General features: G+C 45.0%; 1 protein-coding gene across 1 annotated transcript in view; it reads left to right on the top strand.

Moving 5' to 3' along the window:
- LOC125462666 (cathepsin E-A-like) overlaps positions 1 to 21,383 on the top strand; it is a 36,393-nt gene extending 15,010 nt beyond the window's left edge. The window contains exons 7-9 of the mRNA XM_059653357.1: positions 12,673 to 12,817; positions 16,194 to 16,292; positions 18,710 to 21,383. Of these exons, the coding sequence (XP_059509340.1) occupies positions 12,673 to 12,817; positions 16,194 to 16,292; positions 18,710 to 18,877 (412 nt within the window). The 3' untranslated portion in view covers positions 18,878 to 21,383. The remainder of the gene's footprint in view (positions 1 to 12,672; positions 12,818 to 16,193; positions 16,293 to 18,709) is intronic.
- The last annotated feature ends 4,030 nt before the right edge of the window (positions 21,384 to 25,413 follow it).

The following is a 25,413-nucleotide window of genomic DNA, read 5'->3' as shown; positions in this document are numbered from 1 at the left end:
AGGGAAAGGATTGGAGGGATACGAGGAACACCTGCATAGACTTTTAGGGCCAACTGATTTTCTGTTATATGCCATTGTCTGTTAATGCTGCAGAATCTGTGACTCAAGTCTAAGAATATAGTAACCACAAATTAATTGTAAAATTTTAATCTGAAGATCCAGTGCCCTGTCTGATGAAGGGAAGAAAATTTCTGCATCTGAATGTCCAGAGCATTAATAATAAAACAAATGAATTGTCAGCGCATATAGAAAACCACATGTACAATCTGATGACCATTAGAGTGATACGGCTACCATGAAACCAAATCTAGGACCTTGATATCTAAGGGTATGTGACATTCAGGAAGAAGATAAAGGGTGGGAAAAGATTGGGTGGTAACTCTGTAAATTAAAGTGTGCATTCATATTGCAGTGAGAGATTATCTTTGCCCTAATGTTAAAGACAACAGAATCAGTTTAAGTGGAATTATAAAGCATCAAGGGGCAAAAAAATCATTGGTGGAAGCTATTCATCAGCCCCTAAACAGCAGAAGTAACCAACTCACAGTATAACTCTGGAATTTAGGTTTGTATAATTACAGTGATATTGTAATCATGGAGGTTTTTAACCGACATGGAAATTGGGAAACCTAATTAAGTCTTATAGAGAATGAATCCTTGAAATGTGCATTAGAAGGTTTTTTAGAACCATACCTTGTGGAATCAACCAGGAAACAGGCTTTTTTAAATCAAGTATTGTGCAGCGACAAAGAGCATACTAATAATATTGTTGTAGAGGAACCTTCAGGGGAGAATGACTATAATGTAAAAGAATGTTCCATTTAAGCTTGAAAGTGATGCAGATCAATCAGAAACAAGGCCCTTAAATCTTAACCAAAGAAACTATGAAGGTATAGAATCTGTGTGGGTAGAGTTGAGGAACCACAAAGGAGAAAGGTCATGATGAGAGTTGCGCACGGGCCTCTTTGCAATAGTCAGGATGTGGGGAAGAAAATAAAATTAGGAGATAGAAATGGCGTGTAAGAAAAGCCACTCTTCGAATAATCATGGGGAACTTCAATGTGTGGAGGACTGTGAAAGTCAGGTTGGTAACTGATCTCAAGAAAAAGAATTTGTGGAATGTCCAGAAGATTTTCTTTTGGAGCAGTTTGTGGGAAGGCCTGCTAGCGAACGGACAATTCTGGGTTTGATGATGTGTAATGAGGTAGAATTGATTAGGGAGCTCAAGGTGATGTAACTTCTAGGAGACAGTGATTGAGATATGATAAAATCACCCTGCAGTTTGAGAGGAAGAAGCTGAAATTGGATCTTGTGGGATTACAATTGAATAAAGGTAACTCCAAAGACATGAGGGAGGAGCTGGCCAGAGCTGGTAGGATGTGGAGCTTGGAAGACAGTGGAGCATCGATGGCAGAGTTTCTCCAGGCAATTCAGAAGGCACAGGAGAAATTCATCCCAAGGGAGAAGAAACATACTCAAGGAAGGATGAGGCAGCCATGGCTGACAAGGGGAGTCAGGGACAATATAAAAGCAAAAGAAAAAGCATACAAATGGTGAAGATTAGTGAGAAGCCAAAGGATTGGGAAGCCTTTAAACACCAGCTAAGGATAACTGAAAACACAATAAGGGAGGAGAAGATGAAATGAGAGAGTAAGCTAGCTAGTAATATAAAATAAGACTCCAAGAGTTTTCTTTTAGATATCTAAAAGTTAAGAGAGAGACAAGGCTGAGCATCGGGCTGCTGGAAAATAAGGCTGGAGCCGGAGTAATGGGGAACGAAGAAATGGTGGAGGAACTGAATAGATACTCTGTATCAGTTTTCACAGCAGCATACCAGAATTTGAAAAGGGGCAGGAGGCAGAGGTTTGCACAGTGGCCTTCACTGAGGAGAAGGTGCTAGGGAATTTGAAAGGTCTGAAGTTTGATAATCAACTGGACCAGATGGACTACATCACAGAATTCTGAAGGAGATAGCTGAGGAGATTGTACAGCCACTGGTGGTGACCTTTCAGGAATCACTGGAGACAGGGAGGGTCCCAGAGGACTAGAAAATGACTAATGTAGTATTCCTGCTTGAAAACGTAGGAAGGCAGAAGACAGGAATCTATAGACCAGTTAGCATGGTCTCAGGCATTGGTAAGATTTTACAGTCCATTATTAAGGATGAGATTGTTGAGTACTTGAAAGAACATTGTAAAATAGGATGGAGTCAGCATGGCTTTGTCAAGGTGAGGACAAATCTGTTTGAATTCTTTGAGGAGGTAACAAGCAAGATAGACAAAGAACAGAAAATGGGCATGATCTATTTGGATCTCCATAAGGCCTTTGATAAAATGCCTCTCAGGAAGCTGCTAAATAAGATACGAGTCCATGGTGTTAGGGGAAAGGTACTGGCATGGATAGAGGGTTGGTGATTGGCGGAAGGCAGAGAGTGGGGATAAAGGGGTGGCTTTCAGCTGGTAATTAGTGGAGTTTTGTAGGGGTCAGTGTTGAGACTACAACTATTCACATTATACATTATGATCTGTACAATGGAGTTGATTGTTGCTAAATTTGCAGATGACACAAAAATAGATGGAGGGACAGGTAACTGTTGAGAAAGTGGGGAGGCTGCAGCAGGACACAGACAGGCTAGGAGAATGGGCAAAGAAGTGGCAGATGCAATACAATGTTGGAGAGTGTGAGATTATATTCTTTCGTAGGAAGAATAGGTGTGTAGATTATTTTCTAAAAGGAGAAAGGCTTTGGACACCTGAAGCACAAAAGGGCTTACGTAAACCTAGTTCAGGAGGCTGTCTTAAGGTTAAATTGTAGATTCAGTTAGCAGTTAGGAAGGCAATGCAATGTTGTCATTCCTTTTAAAAGGGCTATAATACAAGAGCAGAGATGTACTGCTGAGGCTGTATAAGGTTCTGGTCAGACCTCATTTGGAATATTGTGAGTAGTGTGGGGACGCATATCTAAGGAACGATGTTCTGGCATTTGAGGGGATCCAGAGGAAGTTTACAAGAAAGGGGAAGAAGGACTTGTTGTCTGAGGAGCAGTTGAGGACTCTGGATCTGTACTCGATGGAGTTTAGAAGGACAAGGGGGAACCTCATTGAAACTTGGAGAATACTGACAGGCCTGGATAAAGTGGTCACAGAGAAGATATTTCCACTAGTAGGAGAGTCTCAGACCAGAGGGCACAGCCTCAGAATGAAAGGATGACCCTATAGATCTGAGAGGAAGAGAAATTCGTCAGCCAGAAGGTGGTGTATATGTGGAACCCATTGCCAAGCTGATTGGCCTAATTTTGCTCCTATACCTTATGGTCTTATGGGCTATTTCCAAAACAGTAAAACAACACCCAGCTTATCAACCTTATGCTTCTAGATCTCATGTATGTCAGTTCCATCACAGACTAAACATTAGCCTCTTCCTAGGGTCATTTATCTAAAAGTGTTTTAAAAACTACTGGCTCAAGTAAAGAACAAACATACCAACCAGTGACCTACATTTTCTGATGTTTGAAATACTAAAAGCTGCAGACACCCACATAGCAATTTTTTTCTTAATGACTATTGAAAGATGTGAATGATGAATCCGGCCAAAAGCAATCCTATTCTAGTCACTCAGGACAGGCATCTTAGAGAATAGACAAAGTTGTTAAATGATATTTTGCATGCGTTTATAGTTAAATGATTAGCTGGGCGATAATTACTGCTAAGTGGTACTTTAAACAATTTTGCTTTGACAGCAAATAGGGGAAAGTGAGATTAATTTGTAAACCGGTTACAGAGATTTTAGGAACTGCCGATGCTGGAGAATCTTAGATAACAAGGTGTAGAGCTGGATGAACACAGCAGGCCAGGGAAAGCTTTCCTGCTCCTCTGATGCTGCTTGGCCTGCTGTGTTCATCCAGATCTACCCTCTCAATTTGTAAAGCATTGTCTTTGAGAGGACAAGGCTGAGTGAAGAGGTTACATCACCCTTTAAACTACTGTTGAAAGTGTTTTTGACACAGAGACACAGCGGTAGGGAATTGGTTCCTGTGATCAGAAGGTTATGGAGATTATTTGAACTACAGGTCAAATTGATCACTATGACCGATTTCTTAATACTGGTAACAAGCCAGAGTTTATGTATTTTGTAACTGGATAATTGAAAGTTCAGAGAGCTCTGGAAGTGAGTTTGCTCGCTGAGCTGGAAGGTTAGTTTTCAGACGTTTCGTCACCTTTTTTTTTATTTGAAAAAATATACTTTATTCATAGAATGTACAAAAAATAAAACATTTATACACCTACCCAGTCATGCAAGCCACTCCGGGTTACCCGGGGGTACGTACACCAACTATAGGGAAAAAAAAACAAAACAGAGAAAAAAAAACAAAGCAAAGAAACCGCCCCGGCAGTCGTCACCCCGCACAGTCCCAGTTGGCCCCCTGACCAGTTGGGGAAGGCGCCAGCTGGGCCCAGTTACCAGATAGGATTCTTTTCCCTTTTCTGGACGAGGGGGCTCATACGGTGGTCTTTCCCCACTGCGCCTTGGCGGCGGCTGCCCCAAGCTTTAGCGCGTCCCTCAGCACGTAGCCCTGGACCTTGGAGTGCGCCAGTCTGCAACACTCGGTCGGGGTCAGTTCTTTCAGCTGGCAGACCAGCAAGTTGCGGGCAGACCAAAGAGCGTCTTTCACCGCATTGATGGTCCTCCAGGCGCAGTTGATGTTGGTCTCGGTGTGCGTCCCCGGAAACAGCCCGTAGAGCATGGAGTCCCGTGTCACGGAGCTGCTCGGGACGAACCTCGACAAATACCACTGCATCCCCCTCCAGACCTCCTGCGCATAGGCACACTCCAGAAGGAGGTGATCAACAGTCTCGTCCCCCCCGCAGCCACCTCGAGGGCAGCGTGCGGTGGTGCAGAGATTCCGGGCATGCATAAAGGATCTCACTGGCAGAGCCCCTCTCACCGCCAGCCAAGCAATGTCCTTGTGCTTGTTTGAAAGTTCTGGCGATGAGGCATTCTGCCAAACGACTTTGGCAGTCTGCGTGGGGAACCACACGATGGGATCCACCCTCTCCTTTTCCCGAAGGGTCCTGAGGATACTACGTGCTGACCACTGCCTGACGGCCTTGTGGTCAAAGGTGTTTCCTTTCAAAAATTTCTCCACGAAGGACAGGTGGTACGGAACGGTCCAACTACTCGGAGCGTTCCGCGGCAACGAGGCCAGGCCCATCCTTCGCAACACCGGGGACAGGTAGAACCTCAGTAAGTAGTGACACTTGGTGTTTGCGTACTGAGGATCTACGCACAGCTTGATGCAGCCACACACAAAGGTAGCCGTCAGGGCGAGGGTGGCGTTCGGTACGCCCTTTCCCCCATTTCCCAGGTCTTTGTACATGGTATCTCTGCGGACCCGGTCCATCCTCGACCCCCAAATGAAGTGGAAGATGGCCTGGGTGACCGCAGCGGCGCAGGTCCAGGGAATAGGCCAGGCCTGCGCCACATACAACAGTACCGAAAGCCCCTCGCACCTGACAACCAGGTTCTTACCCGCGATGGAGAGGGACCGGAGCGTCCACCTGCCCAGCTTCTGCTTAAATTTGGAGATACGCTCCTCCCAAGTCTTAGTGCATGCCCCAGCTCCACCAAACCAAACACCCAGCACCTTCAGGTAGTCTGTCCTGACGGTGAAGGGGATGAAGGAGCGGTCGTCCCAGTTCCCGAAGAACATGACCTCGCTCTTACCCCTATTGACTTTGGCACCCAAGGCCAGTTCAAACTGGCCGCAGATGTCCAACAGCCTACTCATCGACCGACGATCGGTGCAGAAGACGGCGACATCATCCATGTACGGGGAGGTCTTGACCTGAAGGCCTCCGCTGCCTGGGATAGTCACGCCCTTCAGGCCCACGTCCTTCCTGATGGAGGCGGCAAAGGGCTCCACACAGCGCACGAACAAGGCAGGAGAGAGCGGGCAGCCCTGCCTGACTCCAGATCTAACAGGAAAACTGTCTGATTCCCACCCGTTGATCGAGACTGCGCTAACGATGTTGGCGTAGAGCAGCTGGATCCAATTGCGGATGCCCTCCCCGAACCCCAATTTGGAGAGGACGTCCCTCATGTAAGCATGAGAGACCCTGTCGAAGGCCTTCTCCTGGTCCAGGCTGACGAGGCAGGTGTCCACCCGCCTGTCCTGTACGTAGGCGATCGTATCCCTGATGAGCGCGAGGCTCTCAGCGATCTTCCTGCCCGGCACAGCACAGGTTTGGTCAGGGTGAATCACTGACTCCAGGACAGACCTGACCCGGTTGGCAATGACCTTGGCCAGGATTTTGTAGTCCACGTTCAAAAGTGAAATGGGACGCCAATTCTTAATTTCTTCCCTCTCCCCCTTCCTCTTGTAAATGAGGGTGATGATGCCCTTCCTCATGGACTTGCACATTTCCCCTGCCCGAAGCGCACTATCGTACACCTCCAGCAGGTCCTGGCCGACCAGACCCCACAGAGCAGAATACAGCTCGACCGGTAAGCCATCACTTCCGGGAGTCCTATTCCTCTGCAAGGACTTGAGGGCTCTGGCCAGCTCGTCCAGGGATATCGGCCGGTCCAGCCACTCCCTCGTGCCGTCATCTAAGACCTCCGTGATAGACGACAGGAACGACTCGGAGGCCGTGCTGTCCGTGGGCTTCGTGTCGTACAGTCCGGCATAGAAGGATCTGCTGATCCTCAAAACGTCGGGCCGAGACGACGTCACCGAGCCGTCGTCCTCCTTCAGCCGGCTAAGCACAGAGCTCTCTTTGTGCACCTTCTGAAAGAAGAAACGCGAGCACGTCTCGTCCTGCTCCACAGAGCGGACCCTGGACCGGAAGATTATCCTGGAGGCCTCCGCGGCGAAGAGCGAGGCCTGCTGGCCCCTCACCTCGCGGAGGTCCTCCGTGACATCGACCCCCATCAACTGCAGAAGGAGCAGGTTCTGCACCCTTTTCTGGAGTCGCGACAGCTTTCCCCGCCTCTCTCTTGCCTTCTGAACACCCTTGAGGACAAAGAACCTCTTGATGTTCTCCTTCACCGTCTCCCACCAGTCGCCTGGAGACTCAAAGAGGGGTTTCACGGTCCTCCAACCGGTGTACTCCCTCTTAAGCTCCTCGACGTTCTCTGGGGTCAACAGAGTCGTGTTGAGCTTCCACGTCCCCTTGCCGGCCGGCTGGTCGTCCTGTAAGTGACAGTCGGCCAACAGGAGGCAGTGGTCAGAGAAGAACACCGGCTCGACACCAGTGGATCTGACCGAGAACGTCCGTGACACAAACAGGAAGTCTATCCTTGAGCGGATAGACCAGTCTGGCCGCGACCAGGTGTACCTCTGCTGCGCTCCGTCTGCAGGGGTGCTGAAGACGTCGAGCAGCTTGGCGTCCTTCACCGTGCCCATCAGGAATCTGGACGTGACGTCCAGTTGAATCCCCCCACCCGCTGTCCCCACGCCGGATCTTCCATCTGCATCAATGATGCAGTTGAAGTCTCCGCCTAGGATGACCGGCCTGGACGTAGCCAGCAGGGGTGGAAGCCGCTGCAGCACAGCCAACCGCTCACCCTGTACCGCTGGGGAGTACACGTTGATCAGCCTCAGGGGAGCATTCCTGTAGGTGATGTCAGCCACTAGGAGGCGCCCCCCCACCACCTCCTGAACTTGAGAGATGGTGAAGTTGTGCCCCTGCAGCAGAATAGCCAGGCCCGAGGAGCGACAGTCGTTACCCCCCGACCAGATCGAAGGCCCACAGGTCCAGGCGCCCAACCATTTCCCGTACCTGTTGAGGTGTGGTATCCCGCACTCCTGCAGAAACAGGAGGTCCGCCTTGGTGGTGGTCAGGTAGGCCAATGTGGACACACATCTCGCGGTTGACTTGACGCTGCGCACATTAATGCTCGCAACTCGTACCCCCATTGTGGGCAGTGACCGCAGTACCCTCCCCAAGTCCAAGGTCCAGCCTCTCCATCTGTCCCTTCATGCCCATTGCCCGGGCTAACTGCTGGACGCTCTCTGGGCTCAGGAAACCGTCTGTGCTGCCTTCCGGGTGGCATCCCCCCGTCAGGGGTGCGGAGGCAGGAGGGTCCGGCTCCGGATCAGGCTGGGGACGTGCTGTTTCCTCCTTCCCGCCTGGAAGTTCCGGGGGGCCCTCCAGTGCTCCAGCGGCACTTGACTGGGTGTCGGAGTGAGCCTCAGGACGCCTCCCGTCACCTGGAAGCGGGGTGCTGCTTTCCTTCCCCCTCGAGACCTTTAACTTCTGCTTCGGGTGGGCCCTCTCCGAATCCTCCTCGTCAGAGGAGCTCTTATAGCCCCCCTGTAGCTGTCTCTTCCCTCCTGATTGTTGCGGTTCCTGGGCCCGTCGACGCACCTTCCTCCTCGCTTTCCGGACTGTAGTCCACTCCCCTGGGTCGCCTGTCGCCGCCTCCATTGGCTCCGGGTTGTCGGGGGGGATCGGAGCCTGCAGGGGTGCTTTGCTGGCCTCGGGCCCATCCTGCAGGGCTGGGCCCTCCTGCACGGCCTGGCCCTCCTGCACATTAGTGGGGTCCTTGCTAGGCCCTGGTACCTTCCTCTCCTCCGGGGGGGCTGGCCCCGCATTTCCCCTGCCGGCGACCTGGGCGTAGGTGGTACCCCGCCGCGGGCATGCCCTATAGAAGTGGCCCGCTTCCCCGCAAAGGTTGCAGCTTCTCTCTCGTGGGCAATCCTTTGCAAGGTGTCCCTCCTCCCTGCAGTTCCTGCAGATGGTGGCTTTGCAGTCGGCCGCCATGTGACCTGACCTACCGCAGGCATGGCAGACTTTAGGTTGCCCTGCATAGGTCAGGTAGCCCCTGCTCCCGCCGATCGCGAAGCTGGACGGTGGGTGTGCGACATTCCCGTCTGCGCCCATCCTCAGCGTCACCTTGACCTGCCTCTTACTCGTCCAGATGCCAAAGGGGTCCACCATGTCAGTTAGGTCCCCTTCCACCTTCACATACCTTCCGAGGAAGGTCAGGACATCAACTGCTGGCACATGCGGGTTGTACATGTGTACAGTCACCATACGGCTCCTCTGCGCTGGCATCACAAACAGTGGGACAGCGGTCAATACAGAGAGGGGGCCCTCACCTCCTTTCTCCTTGAAAACCTCCAGGAAGCGCTCGCAAAGCTTGGCACTCCGGAAGGTCACATCGTAAAAACCCCCTCCGGGGAAATCCTGCAGGCAGTAAATGTCCGCAGCAGCAAACCCACAACAGTCCAACAGGACCCTCTTCACGAAGAAGGTGCGGTCCACAGGTGCACCTTCATCCATCTTCTTTACGGAAACACGGATGGTGTTCCGGACCCCCTGACCTGGGGCACGAGCACTTGCCGCAGCCATCGTTGCAGGTTGGCTGCTCCCCTGAACCAGCGTTAGGCCGAAGCCAGCATTAAGATCCACTGGTCGCAAGGGTGCACAGCCAACCCGACGTCCTCCTTTCACCTCCAAGACAGCACTCTCGTCCTCTCAGTCCACAAGAGAGTGGGTCTTTATTGTGTTTGAGATGTAAGCTGGTTCACTGAGCTATAAGGTATGTCCCCAGATGTTTTGTCACCATTCTAGGTAACACCATCAGTGAGCCTCCGACGAAGCGCTGGTGTTATGTCCCGCTTTCTATTTATCTGGTTAGGTTTCCTTGGGTTGGTGATGCCATTTCCTGCATTGGTGATGTCATTTCCTGTTCTTTTTCTCAGGGGATGGTAGATTGGCTCCAAATCAATGTGTTTGTTGATGGAGTTCCGGTTGGAATGCCATGCTTCTAGGAATTCTCGTGCGTGTCTCATTTTGGCTTGTCCTAGGATGGATGTGTTGTCCCAATCAAAGTGGTGTCCTTCCTCATCTGTATGTAAAGATACGAGTGATAGTGGGTCATGTCATTTTGTGGCTAGTTGATGTTCATGTATCCTGGTGGCTAGCTTTCTGCCAGTTTGTCCAATGTAGAGTTTGTCGCAGTTCTTGCAAGGTATTTTGTAGATGATGTTCGTTTTGCTTGTTGTCTGTATAGGGTCTTTTAAGTTCATTAGCTGCTGTTTTAGTGTGTTGGTGGGTTTGTGGGCTACCCTGAAGCCAAGAGGTCCGAGTAGTCTGGCAGTCATTTCGGAAATGTCTTTGATGTAGGGGAGAGTGGTTATGGTTTCTGAGCCCGTTTTTTATGTTTATTTGGGTTTATTGCTGAGGAATCGGTGGACTGTGTTCATAGGGTACCCATTCTTTTTGAATATGCTGTATAGGTGATTTTCCTCTGCTCTGTGTAGTTCCTCTGTGCTGCAGTGTGTGGTGGCTCGTCGGAATAATGTTCTATTGTAGTTTCGTTTGTGGGTGTTGGGATGGTTGCTCCTGTAGTTCAGTATTTGGTCCGTGTGTGATGTTTTCCTGTAGACGCTGGTTTGAAGTTCCCCATTGACTGTTCACTCTACTGTGACATCTAGGAATGGCAGTTTATTGTTGTTTTTCTCCTCTTTTGTGAATGTTATGCCAGTAAAGGGTATTATTGATGGTCTTGAAGATTTCCTCTAATTTAGTTCGGAGAGCATTACAATGATATCTGTAATTAAGCAAACATGCTGATTAAACCATGTGATTTTGTTACGACTGACAAAAAAGTAATGCTGCTTCGAAAGGTTTCTTCTGTACCATGGCACTACTCACTGGGGATAGCGCACTGTAAATCAAACCTGACCATTTCCTGAGTCATCACAGTATGAAAATTGGACTAAAACCAATTGCCCAATTCTATCTAACTGCCTCATTCAGGTTAAAAGGGTGTACATGCAGGTATTTTTCCATTCACAAGAAAACTTTCATTTTTTATAATCAAACTGTTTTTAACCAATGGCAAAAAGTAGACTAAATGAATTGTTCACCTACAACTGTATAATGTAAACAACTCAGAAAAAAGAAAAGGATTCTTAATTTATGTGACTTAAACTTTAAACCCCTCCCCCATACCCCATCCTCCCAAACACACATGCGCACACACACACACACACACACACACACACACACACACACACACAGACACAAGAACACACACACACACACACACACACACATGCACGGACACACACACGCACGAACACACACATGCATGAACATGCACACGCACGAACACAAGATCACAGTTCTGTGTCACCAATCCCAAATTACTAAGTAGATTGGTTGGTTCCTCAATCATTTTTCTTTCTTCAATGCAACGACAATGCTTTTTGAGATGATTATTTTTTAATTCACTGGTTGCTTGGTTGGACCCAGGGATCTTTCTTTTCCTGCAGGGTTTATTATTCTTCCTTGCAGCAACTCTAAGTAATTTTCCCCTACACTTCCACAGGGAGTTGAAGTTGACAATTTTCACATAAATGGAACGCAGTGATAAGTGTTGATGCTTCTAGTTTCTGGGGCTTCTGTCTTCTTCTGATTTCTCCCAACTACTTCCCACAGGGTTTTGGTCCAATCAGTAAGATGTTGCTGTGCAGCGCTCTCCCAAGCCCACAATAATTGGTGTCAATTGAAAATCAAATCACAAGGCTGTATCTGGGCAGAACTGCCCTGGACATACAGAGATGCCATTAATTTATCTGGACTCCTCCCTCACTGTTCCAATAAGGCAAATTGCATATAGAACTCACAACAAGCTCCAGTAACTTGATTTTGAAACCGCAAATAGCTCACATAGTTTGCTTAGTTTAAACTAGTATATTTTCCCAGTCCATATGACAAAATAAATAGAAGTGGCCTGTACAAGCTTACAACATTAAGAGTGAGTTGTACAGCCTCTTTCATCTAAAGTTTCTGGCCTCGATATCAATGGCACACAACAACTAGCATATTTGTGGACTACATGTGGAACACCTTTTGTAAATTTTAAGGCAATCATTCATACTTACAATTACAGAGGCTGCTTTGAAATTTGATTTGATTTTACTTACATCCCATGAGGGGTCTGTCTCAGGTGTTCAGTCCATCAGTGGAAATCCTGGCATATCTTTGGAGTGGGCAACAAAACTCTCTACCCAATTGCAGCAGTGAGTTGTTCTCAAAATCTTTCTTTATAACTTCTCCTTGCTATGGTTGTGTGCCTAATCAGCTAAAAGCCTGGATTTGTTCTTTTAATTGATTTTCAATCACATCACTATCATGTTCAAGATAATAAAATGTGAGGCTGGATGAACACAGCAGGCCAAGCAGCATCTCAGGAGCACAAAAGCTGACGTTTCGGGCCTAGACCCTTCATCAGAGAGCTGCTTGGCCTGCTGTGTTCATCCAGCCTCACATTTTATTATCTTGGAATCTCCAGCATCTGCAGTTCCCATTATCTCTGATACTATCATGTTCAAAGCCACTAACAGATGTATTTTCTCCAGGCTCTTTTCAAGGCAGTGCTTGAAGAAAAGTGTGGCTGGTCTGGAGTGTTATTTTCCTTATCTTTATGTACAGAAATAATGGAGCACAGTCCCTCACAAATCCAACAGATTTGAGCAAAAATCAAGTCTTGAACTGTTGTCTTCCCATCCTGTCTCCTGTTTTTTTTTTGGGTTCTGAGGGAATTAAGGGATTCAGGGGTAGAGCAGGAAAGTGAAGGTGAGGTGGAAGATCTTACTGTTGAGGTGAGTAGGTACAAGGTTGTGCATTGTCTATTTTCGATGTCTTTGTGTTTTTAGTGTGAAGGTTGGTGGAACTGTTCTGTTCTGTGAAAATGGATGCAAAGCCATTGTTGACACTGGCACATCCCTCCTTACTGGGCCAAGCAAGAGCATTAATGCACTTCAGAACAGAATTGGAGCAGTTTCTAACAGAGATGGAATGGTATGTACAAGAAAATCTGATTTATTGGAAGCATTTCATTACAAGCTGTCAAGCAGTACAAAATAATGGGATTCCTTTAACTATTTTTGATGACAGGTTTGAAAAACTAGAGGTAGCAAAATGGGTCTCTCAATTAAAAATAAACTACTATGGTTTCAAACTAAAATGTATTTCGCAAGAAGACATTTTTTCTCACAGTGAATTGTTAGGAGCCAGAATGAGCTTTCTGAGATGATGCTCAGGACAGATTCAATAGCAATATTCAAAAAGGAACTGGAGAAATACTTAAAGGGAAAGCATTTACTGGCCAACGGAGAAAGAGCAAGGGAATAGATTAATTGGAAAGCCCTCCAAAAGAGCCAGCAAATGCACAACTGGACAAATGGCCTCTTTCTGTGTTCTATAATTCTATGATTTTATGCACACTCCCATCTTCAGGTGACATATACAGTGAATAGGCCAAGTCCCAAGACAAGTAAAAACCTCTGACAACCACAAGCAAGACTTAGTGAAGCTGTTCACAGTATCTTGTGAAATAACTCCAAGAGGCCAGTATCCCATCACTCTTTATTTACATGGTGCGTAACACTTGACACTGGTGTGGGCTTCCCCAGAGCCAGCTCTCAGAGTGAGGGGAACCCCTTACACTCCTGCTTATAGCTGTCAGCCAGGGCTCCATGATTCAACTAGATTAACAGCCCCAATCAGGGTACTCTTATTCTATGAGGTCCTTCTATGAGGTCCACCTGGCTAACCTTGTAACAATAATTACATCTTGCCTTCAAAATAAAGTTCCCATTACTGCCTTGAGTTGCATTCTTATGTATTTCAAAAGAAGGGAAAGTGCAAGTCTATTATCATACATTGTGTTGATTCAATTGTCACCATTCAGCTTGTCTATTGATACTCCTCTTAGCTACACTGCACTTGAAATTGCTTCTTAAGAGATACATGTCTATTGTGAAGCAAAGATTTATTCTGATTTAAACCAATTCCACCCTTTATGTTCAAGTAATGTGAAACATGACAAATGTCATGGCAAAGTTAATCTGACAGTGTATATTTCCACTCCCCCTCCCATTCTCTAGATGACATGTCCATCATGGGCCTCCTGCACTGCCACAATGATGCCACCCGAAGGTTGCAGGAACAGCAACTCATATTCCGCCTGGGAACCCTGCAGCCATATGGTATCAATGTGGATTTCACCAGTTTCAAAATCTCCCCTTCCCCTACTGCATCCCTAAACCAGCCCAGTTCGTCCCCTCCCCCCACTGCACCACACAACCAGCCCAGCTCTTCCCCCCCACCCACTGCATCCCAAAACCAGTCCAACCTGTCTCTGCCTCCCTAACCGGTTCTTCCTCTCACCCATCCCTTCCTCCCACCCCAAGCTGCACCCCCATCTACCTACAAACCTCATCCCACCTCCTTGACCTGTCCGTCTTCCCTGGACTGACCTATCCCCTCCCTACCTCCCCACCTATACTCTCTCCACCTATCTTCTTTACTCTCCATCTTCGGTCCACCTCCCCCTCTCTCCCTATTTTTTCCAGTTCCCTCTCCCCATCCCCCTCTCTGATGAAGGGTCTAGGCCCGAAACGTCAGCTTTTGTGCTCCTGAGTTGCTGCTTGGCCTGCTGTGTTCATCCAGCCTCACATTTTATTATCTTGGAATTCTCCAGCATCTGCAGTTCCCATTATCAGTGTATATTTCCAGTTAGGTGAACCTTAAAGTTACACCAGTTTGTTAATAGTATAAGGAAAAAAATTCCAATTGATGGAAGCGGAGGCCAAATGGAAAGGATACTGTAAATTTGCTAATTTGGAAATTGGTTCAGAAGTATTTCACGCACTGTACAAAATCCTGAACTTGTTAAAACCATTGTCTGCTCTTCACATCATTTAATCAGATAGTTAAATTTAACACATACTTGAATGGAATGCAAAGCTCAATATTGCCCTTTTTCCCCTGCAATTTCAAACCATGGCTAGTCCTGATCAGTTTTCAAAAAAAAAATCACAACTAAATTTTCAACCTTGCAAAAGCTTTTTAAACATTCTTATCTTTTTTCATTTTTCTTTAAATGCTAAATTGCTGCAAGACATAGCATTTGCATACATAGCATCTTACCTTGTAATGTTTGATCAACATACCAGTAGCGAATCAAAGGTAATGTATCATAGCTTCCCCACAGTGTGGAAGCAGGCCATTCGGCCATTAAGACCACACTGATCCACAGAAGAGCAACCCACCCAGACCCACATCCCCACCCTACCCATGTAACCCTGTATTTCACATGGCTAATCCACCTAGCCTGCACATTCCTGGATACAATGGGCAATTTAGCATGGCCAATCCACCTAACCTGCACATCTTTGGACTGTGAGAGGAAACCAGAGTATCCAGAGGCACGTAGACACGGGAAGAATATGCTAATTCCACATCAACAGTTGCCCAAGACTGGAACCAAATCTGGGTCCCTGGTGCTGTGAGGCAACAGTCCTCACCACAGGGTCACCATTGGTGGCTGAACAGTTAATTTTAGGATACTTGGTTTTGCAGTCAGTTGAAATGCTTAATATGATGTATTTGAAAGACCAGAACTCGCTGTCATCTGACCTCCAGTGCCACCAACTGTAGCTACGGTTTCAAACTCACTAAGTAAACAATAGTCAATGTCACTGCTTTTCAACATCTCTAACACCTGTAAGGTCAAGGGTAACAGGTACATGAGATTGCCAGCAACAGCAATTTCCCCTCCAAGCCACACAACAATCTATCTTGGAACTGTATTGCCACTCCTTCATTGTTGTTGGTTTAGAATCCTGGAATTCCTTGTTAACACTGTGAATGTTCATATGCCTCAAGGGTTGCAGCAGTTTGACAAGGTATTGCACTACTTCCTTCTCCAGGGTGTGGGCAATAGACAAAAACTGAAAGAACTGAGGATGCCGTAAATCAGGAACAAAAACAGAAGTTGCTGGGAGGTCAGCAAGTCTGGCAGCATCTGTGAAGAAAAAAAATCAGAGTTGACATTTCGGGTCCAGTTCTGAGGAAGGGTCAACAGGCTGCCAGACCCGCTGCGCTTCCAGCAACTTCTGTTTTTGTTCATGGGCAATAGACGTTGTCCCAAACAGCGACATCCAAATTCTATTAACAAATAAAGAAAATAAAGCACCTGAGGGAAAAGTGGCACTTAAGCCTGGGCTTTTTAGACTAGAATAGGCATAATACCACTGCGCTACAAGATCCCTAGAGTAGTTGGCCAGTGATACTGAGATGAGAATCAACCCTCAAAATGCCTCATTGTCACCTCCTACTGCGAAAGTAGAGAATTTCTCTTTTAGTAACTGGACACTGATGTGTTTTACAGTACTCCATAGACTGTGGATATATGTCCAGCATGCCTGACGTGACATTCACAATAGGAGGTGTTGACTACATTCTTCCACCTCAAGCCTACACACTTCAGGTATGCAGTCACTTATTTCGTAAGAAGAAAAATTGGGAAGTCTACTGTTTCTTAAACTGTTATTTTCGTCAGATTTATGACAGAATGTGGGGTAGATTTGCAATTGAACACTCCCAGTGTAGAACTTCTCAGGCTTGGAATGCATGTCACAAATTTTAGTTCTGAGATCAAAATGTCAAACATAAGAATAGGTGAAAAGTCTCTTGGGTTCATTACATATTGGTCCTGCCGTACAAAGTTTTGCCTTAAATCAGATCATTTGCCTTATAGGTCCAAAAACGAATAATTAAAAACAATAACAGCAAAGGTGTAACATTAATAAATATACAAATTTCTGCCAATTATAAAAATAACCAACAGTTTCAAAATGAGACCATTCACTGCAGTTTTGCAATGATAACCAGGACCGATTTTTATTGATGTCAGCTATTACTCAGCAGTAATTCTCTCACTCCTGGGTCAGAAGTTTCAGTTCTCCTTGTGGTTGAACCTTCAAACATTTCATAATTGAATGATTTGATTTTTGGCAATGACATGATTTCAGATATCCTGAGACAGCAATGCACATGTTACCAATGTGACCTGTTTCAGTATTCAGTACGGGTTGGGCATGAAACATTGTCATGGTTTAGCTTGTATTTGTGTTGAAGAGCTTTTTTCTCTGTTTCCCTACACCTCTGTCCCTCATCCTGATTCCCTGTCTTTCACAGATAATACAGTGAGGAGCTGATTGAACACAGCAGGCCAAGCAGCATCAGAGGAGCAGGAAAGCTGACGTTTTGGGCCTAGATCTTTCTTCAGAAATGAGGGAGAGGAAGGGGGTTCTGAAATAAATAGGGAGAGAGGGGCAGGCGGATAGAAGATGGATAGAGGAGAAGATAGGTGGAGAGGAAACAGACAGGTCAAAGCCTCCTGCATTTCCCACAACTCATCCCTCACATCCCGTCCCCGCAATAACAACCAAAAGAGAATCCCCCCCATCCTCACGTACCACCCAACCAACTTCCGGATCAAACGCATCAGCCTCCGACACTTCCGCCATCTGCAATCCGACCCCACCACTAAAGACAATTATCCCTCCCCACCCTTATCTGCTTTCCAGAGACACCACCCTCTCCACGACTCCTTTGTCCACTCCACACTCCCCTCCAGCCCCACCACACCTGACACTTTTCCGTGCAACCACAGGAAGTGCTACACCTGCTCCTACACCACCTCCCTCAGCCCCATCCCAGGCCCCAAGATGACTTTCCATATCAAGCAGATGTTCACCTGCACATCTGCTAATGTGGTATACTGCATCCGCTGCTCCTGTTGTGGGCTCCTCTACATCAGGGAAGCCAAATGGAGGCTTGGGGACTGCTTTGCAGAACACGTACGCTCGGTTCGCACTAAACAACTGTACCTCCCAGATGATAACCATTTCAACTCCCCCTCCCATTTCTCAGACGACATGTCCGTCCTGGGCCTCCTGCAGTGCCACAATGATGCTACCTGAAGGTTGCAGGAACAGCAACTCATATTCCGCTTAGGAAGCCTGTAGCCCAATGGTATCCATGTGGACTTCACAAGCTTCAAAATCTCCCTCTCCCCCTACTGCATCTCAAAACCAATCTAGCTCGTCCCTGCCTCCCTAACCTGTCCTTCCTCCCACCTATCCCCTCCTCCCACCTCAAGCCCCACCACATGTCCTACTTACTGACCTCATCCCACCCCCTTGGCCTGTCTGTCCTCCCTGGACTGACCTATCAACTGTATTGTACAGGGGCTTAAAAAACACACAATGTGGAGCAAATTACTCCTAATGCTGGAATCTGCACCAAAAACAAAAAAAGATGCCCGATATGAAATTTTAGCTTTGCTCTCTCTCCATGGGTGCTGCCTGACTCACCGTGACTTCCAGCATATTTTGTTTTCAATTTAACAAAAGCACAACTGTTTTGAATGGGGGACAACAACTTTGTCCATGTCAAGTCAGAAATTGTGACTCGGGTCAACAATTTTGTAAGTTTGTCTAAGAGACAACACATGCTGACAGTGCAGGGTGGTACTGAGGGAGTGCTGAACTTTGGGAGGTGCTGCATTTGAGTGAAGTATTTAACTAAGGTCTTGTATGGCCTCTTGTAAAACATTACCATCACCACCTTGAAGAAAAGCAAGCAAATTCTTCTGAAATCCTGACCAATATCTAATATTATTACTGAACGCCAATGATCCAGTTGTTAGCTCAATGTCATTTAGATGATCTTTCTGTATGCAGATTAGCTGTCATGTGTTTTTTTTTATAACACTTCAATAGGAGAAAACTTCATTTGTTGCAAAGTCCTGAAAATGTCCTGGAAGCATTCTGTTATGAGTTCTCTCCTTATTTGTAATGCAGTTAGTATTGTAGTTAATCAAGTCTGTTCCCCTTGCAGGAGGAGGATGAATGGGGACAAATTGATTGCAGCAGTGGATTCCAAGGCATGGACATACCTCCACCTGCTGGGCCACTCTGGATCCTGGGAGACGTCTTCATAGGCTATTATTCCGCAGTGTTTGACAGGGGGAACAACAGGGTGGGTCTTGCTAAATCTGTCCCATGATGTCCCATTGCACTGATTCAGGTGGATAGGATTTCAACGATTATTGCAGCAACTTAGAACATTGCGTGTAGCATCACTTTGAAATTAATGATTTTAACACTCAGAAATTACCTCATTGAAAATTTTTGTCAATGTTTCTAAACAATCTCTACCACACAGCTTGCAAATTCACAATCCAGCATTTACTAGGGTTTTAATATTCATCAGGATATTGATTTAAAACAAATTTCAGGACAGACGGTATCATTGTTTCTCACACGGTTGTTGCACAGAGCCCAGAGTCAATGCCCTTAAAATCATTGCTATGAAAATACTCATCGCGTTCAGAGATTCTAAAGTCACAGACCAGTAACTTCTGTGCCCTGTGATTTTATTCAATATACTGAGAACTTGAAGCTAAAATGTTAGATATTTACCTTTAACTTCCATCGCAATGCATTCCTATCCAAAGATCTCAACTCAGTTGCTATTTTAAGAGTCAATCCTGTCTAGAGAAAGGAGAAACGCCAGAAGAAATGGGGATTCCATTTCATGCAATAAACAAACATGCATCAACGGCTTACATCACAATGGGTTTTATTCATCTCGATTAGCAACGTTGCATTGCTTCCGGATGCAGAAAATCTTTCTTCAAAATGTTTTGTAAAATGGGCTCCTTTTTAAAAACATCTATTTGTATAAAGCGTGTTGCTTCTGTTGCTTGTTGAACTGGGACTAAAATCACAATCAGGATCAACATTGATTGTTTTTGTAACTAATTAAACTAACTTCCTCTCAGTTAATGATTAATTGTTCAAGAAATGGTTCGAGAAATGATAAGACCAGCATTTACTGTCTATCTCTCATTGCCCTTGTACTGAATGGTTTGCTGGGCCATTTCTGAAGTTAGTTAAAACACATGTAAACCAAATTGGGTAAGGTTACCATATTTGCATGCCTAAATGACAATAGTGGGCTAAATTGGTTTAAAATGGTAATGGTTACATGTTCGTTGTTAGGCCAAGCTTTTTTAATTTCAGATTTTTATCAAATTCAAGTTTCGCCAATGCCATGACAGGATTCAAGTAGTGACATTCCCATTACACCATCACCTCCTTTGTACTGTCAAGCAAATAATCATATAGAGCACAAAGGGGAAGGAAACATAAAGATTTTACACTGTTACACATAAATAAGGGCTCTCACCAGTTATCGAATTTAATTACAACTTTTACCCTTCTCCCAATACGTTTTATTATTTTAAAAACAGTAAGGCTTCTATGGGGAATTTGGCACCTTGATAGTTTGATTACATTCTTACACAACTATTGGCTGATGTAATATGCCGTGTTATAATTGCATTACCTTAAGATGAAAGGGTCTAACCATGAGCAACCTATTAAAAAAGCCATGATGTGTAATTTAAACTGAAACTCATTCTGCTAATAAAAATCGAAAGATCTGCAGAGCTGGAGATCAGAAACAAAAACAGAAATTGCTGGAAAAGCTCAGCATATCTGACAGCATCAGTGGAGAGAAATTTGATTTGATTTATTATTATCACATGTACCTAATTACAGAGAAAAGTTTTGTTCTGCGTGCAGCACAGGCAAATCATAGCACACAAAGATCATGGAAACATTTTAAACCAAAGATGGATCAGAAGGAGGATTACAAAGTTACGGTTGCAAAGAAGATGCACAAAAAGCAAAATTAGATTTGAGATTTGACATGTCTATTCAGAAGTCTAATCACAACGGGGAAGGAGTTGTTCTTGAACCTGTTGGTACATGTTTTTGAGCTTAAGCATCTGTTGTGTGGCGGAAGAGGTTGGAAGAGATTATAACCAGGGTTGAGGGGTGTTTAATAATGTTTGCTGCCTTTCCATGGCAACAAGAAGTGTAGATAGAGTCATTGGATGGAAGGTTGGCTTGCATGAAGATCTGGGCTGTGTTCGCAACATTCTGGAGTTTCATATGGTTCTGGCCAGACTAGTTGCCACACCAAGTTGTGATACATCCAGATAGAATGCTTTCTATGGTCCATAAGTAAAAGTTGGTGAGCCTCATTATGGACATACTGAATTTCCTTAGGATACAGAGGAAAAAGAGGTGTTGTGCCTTCTAGGCTGTCACATCTACGTGGGTGGTCCAGGACAGATCAGAGTTAACGTTTCAGGTCCAGTGATTTTGAATTTCTGACGGAGCTTATCAAAGCTGTTGGGTTCATGATATCTCCCACACCATGGGAATGGTGTGAAGTTGAAGCACTGATAAGGCGTTGTTCAACATGTTTTTGTTTGTTATATCATAGAGCCATTATACACATTTCTTTCAATGTTTCTGCTCAAAAGGTGAGGGAAATGAATGCACTAATAATGCACAATAATTCGACATCTTCCACATTCACTAGTTTGCTGTGCAATCTCTTCAATAATGTTGCGATGTTTTAAACCACAATATAATTTTAAAGATGAGCTGCAGCTCAGATTTTACAAGCCTTACATTAAATTAAACAATGCTTCTGAGTGTGTTTATAGTCATTTTATTTGCTTATCATGTCTTCTTTCAATTAAAGTATCTTCTTTTACTGCTTTCCATGGATCTCTGCCAGACACATTAGCGAGTTATCTATTTTATTGCCATATACTAACAGCACTGTTATCTTGTCACAGCTGAATATGTTGTGTGTTGGAACATCACAGGGTGGAAAGGGGCATCCCTCACTGAAAATAGATAACATTATTGAACAGTACACTGGTACATTGACCGGGAAGATGTATCCTGCTTATTTGTGTAAAATCATACAAAGATATTATTACTCATGAGAAGGAAGCATCTTGTTCTAACTGAAAGGAGAGATCTCCAGCTCGCTGTAACTCATCTCTAGATTGTAATATCCAGGACAGGGAGCTGTACTCAAGAATTAGATTCAGTTGGGACCACTGATGAAACCTTGAAATTGGGGGCCCAAGGACTGGGAAGGGTGGAGTTGACTGGAAGCTGAAGATTGGAGGATTAGGGAACACAAATGGCAAAGTCTAGGTGGGTCAGGAATGGCAGAGATTTGGGGCAGAGAATGTGAAAAGTTGAAAGTCAGGAGTGGGGTGATTGGGGGAAGTGATAGAGGTGGAAATGTTGAGATTTATAGATGTCAAAAAATCTTGTAATTATAGTATATACTGAAGAAAACAGTTGCAGACTTCAAGAGGACAGAAATGGACTTGTGAAATGGACTGGTCTAGGCCCGAAATGTCAGCCTTCCTGCTCCTCTGATGTTGCTTGGCCTGCTGTGTTCATCCAGCTCTACACCTTGTTATTTCAGATTCTCTAGCATCCGCAGTTCTTACTATCTCTCGTGAAAGAGCACTATGGTTTGTACAAAATCAGCTATTTTGTCTTCATGACATTTCAATAACATTTTAGAATTGCAACAAAGTTTGGGACATTCCATGGTTGTGAAAGGTGTGGTATTCACAGGAGTCAGGATAGCAATAGCGGCTAAAGGAAAGCAAGAGAAGATGGGCCCAGTTGTCTCTTTGGAACTGCTTTCCCCAACATTTCATATTAACCAGCTTCCATCCCCAAGATCAGTCCCCTTCCTACAATCTGATGCAATCACTTCAATACATCCCTCATCGTGTTAATTCTCCCCAAACTCCTCCACCAGCTGTATCCCCATTATCTTCCCCACTGAATATGATTACTTCATTCCTCCTTCCATGATTTCTGTCCTGCCTATCAGTTGTTCCTGACCCCAGTTCTCATTCCTTCTTATCATCTCCCCCCCAACTTTCAATCACCCCGACTCCTGATCTTATCTATCTCCCACATGATTTCCTTCTAAATAGTCACTCCCCCTCCTGAGCCACAATCTCTTTAATACCATTGCAAACTTCTTCTCCATTGAGTTTCCCTCTCAACCTCGAATTTCATCAACACTGTCTTCCCAACTCACGATCTCTTCAGCTTCCCCGTTCCCCTCCCTGTTACCACCCCCTGACCAACCCCCCAACCCGTCTCACCCTGATTTGTGACCCAGAGATTGATAAATCTGTTGGTGCATGCTTTCAAACTTTGGTATCTTCTGCCAGATGGAAAATAGTGGAAGAGAGCATAACCAGCGTGGGAGGGGTCCTTGATTATGTTGGCTGCTTTCCTGAGGCAGTGGGACATGTAGGTGGAGTTAACGGGTGGAAGACTGGTTTCCATGATGGACTGAGCTATGAATACTAGTAGACTTTCTACTCTATAGTCCGTGTCTATGAACACTACTCAAACTTGTGTGTTGACAGTTTGCAGAAGTAGGTTTTCTGTTCCTGCAGGGGTACACAACAGACAATGACTGAATTGGGTGATTTTAATTACCACAGTTTACAATTTTTCATCTCCTCTTACATATCTCACAATATCATCCAAGGATATTACCAAGTTCTGCATTTGATTTTCTTATTTTTCTTTAACCCAGAGGGCTGTGATTGCTTTGTTATTAAAGACTGAAGTTGTTGGCAATGAGAGGATTGGGTGATAAGGATGGGGTCAGGACAGGACAGCTAAGGTAGAAGGTATTCGAAGATAGAGAATTCTAACCGTAAACCTACGCTAGCTCCAAATTCTTATTTTCTCCTTCTCTAGGTTTGTCCTTTTTAATTCATATTTACACAATGTTTACACTCATCCAGTTAAATAATATCAGTTGTCCTGAGCATATATTAACTACCTAGATTCATGAATGCTAGGGCATAGATAGTCATTATACCATCGCAGGATCTTTAATACAATTATTCAATGAATTGGATTTTTTAAAAAAAATTGTTCATGGGAAGTCAGGGTGGCTGACTAGGTCAACATTTATTGTCCATCTCTAACTGGCCCGGATGACATGGTTGTGAGCTGTCTTATAGAAGCACTTGGTGGATAAGGACAGCTATTAGGGTGGGAGTTCCAGGGCTTTGACACAGTGACAGAGAAGGAATGCCAATATAATTCCATTCAAGATGAAGGGTGGCTTGAAGGGGAACTTTCAGGTGGTGGTGTTGCCATGCATCTGCAACCCTAGTCCTTCTAAATGGCAGAGGCCATGAATTTGGAAGGTGCTGATGGAGGAGACTTGATGAGATACTGCAATGCATCTTGTAGATGGTGAAGATGGATCCCACTGTATATTAGTGGTAAGGAGAGTGAATTTTGAAGACTGTGGATGTATGCCAATCAAGTGCCATCTGTCCTTGGTCTTTCCCCATAAAGTCACAAATTGTGCTTTATCAACATTAAATTTCCTGGTTGTTAGTTCTTAGTGAATCTGCTTTCTTCATTCTTTCAGTCTGGAGTAACTTGCTGTGTAAAAATATATTCTCATTTTCCTCTCTGGTGCTTTTGCCAATTCATTTAAAGCAAATTATTGTCAGACAGGACAGATAACACAGGCGTGACTTTGGCCTAATCATTGGCAGGATTGTACATAAAGTATAAACACAGCCAGATTTCAGCCTAGCCATAATGCTGTATAACTCATATTTTCCATTACTGAGAATGTTTGACATTGTCTTCTTTGCACAAAGGTACTTTGTATCCAACTTTCCTTCCAAAATTTCCATTCAATGATTATAATTCATCTCTCTCTCCAATCCTGAAGCTGCCAGCTATTGTATCCATTTTGTCATCATGTTAAAATGCAGTACCTTAGGTTTTCAGGTTAATTTTTTCCCCTTTTTAAAACAGCCCAATATTAAACCTACATCAATTAACCAACTGTTTTGTGGAACTAACTTTGTCCATGAGGCAATTTTCGATGTTCTGATATCATAAAAGGTGTTACACAAATGCAAATTATTCCTTACATTTTTAAGTCCGATATGGAAGCTTAAATTTAATCGGGTGTGTTGCCTTAATATGGAATTATGCAAGTGTCTGTTTAAGTTACTCCCAAGACTATTCAATTCTTTTTGTTTTGCTGTACTTTGGCGAAATGCAGCAGGAGAATTACAAATGATTCATGAATTCCAAACTTCCTGGCCTGGGAAGCTGGGTGTGCCCACTTCATTCACCTGGATTGAATGAAGGAGGCGTATTGCTCACTCCTTGTGTCTGAAGTTAGTTCTGAACAGCCCTCAGTATTGGGGTCAGTGATGGGTGGGAATTAGAGACTGGGCACTATTATGGTTGGGTCTAGTTATAAATTATAAAAGAGCATGAAGTAGGTCTGGTGAAACCTGAACCAGGAGTAATTTATTTTATGTCTTTACCGTTGCACAGTCAGACCTAGACTGGCTCAAAGCTTGCCCCCTTCAGGTCATTTGACCAAGTCTCTTTAAGGGGCAGCATATATTCCCAACTGTAAACATAGCAGCCCACACCCTTTACTTCAAAAACTCGCATTAATATACATACATACAATCGTAAATCTGACATAGGCATAATAGTCAACATGTATACATTGTCAGGAATATTTACAAAAGATGGAAAACATGAGAAATTGACCACTAGCCCACAATGCAAATTGTCCCTTCCATTGTCAACATTGGCATGATTCATCTCTTGAAGGGATGGCGGTTTCTA

The sequence above is a fragment of the Stegostoma tigrinum genome, chromosome 21, assembly GCF_030684315.1.
Source record: "Stegostoma tigrinum isolate sSteTig4 chromosome 21, sSteTig4.hap1, whole genome shotgun sequence".
NCBI lineage: Eukaryota > Metazoa > Chordata > Chondrichthyes > Orectolobiformes > Stegostomatidae > Stegostoma > Stegostoma tigrinum.
This window is presented reverse-complemented; position numbering and strand designations above follow the sequence as displayed.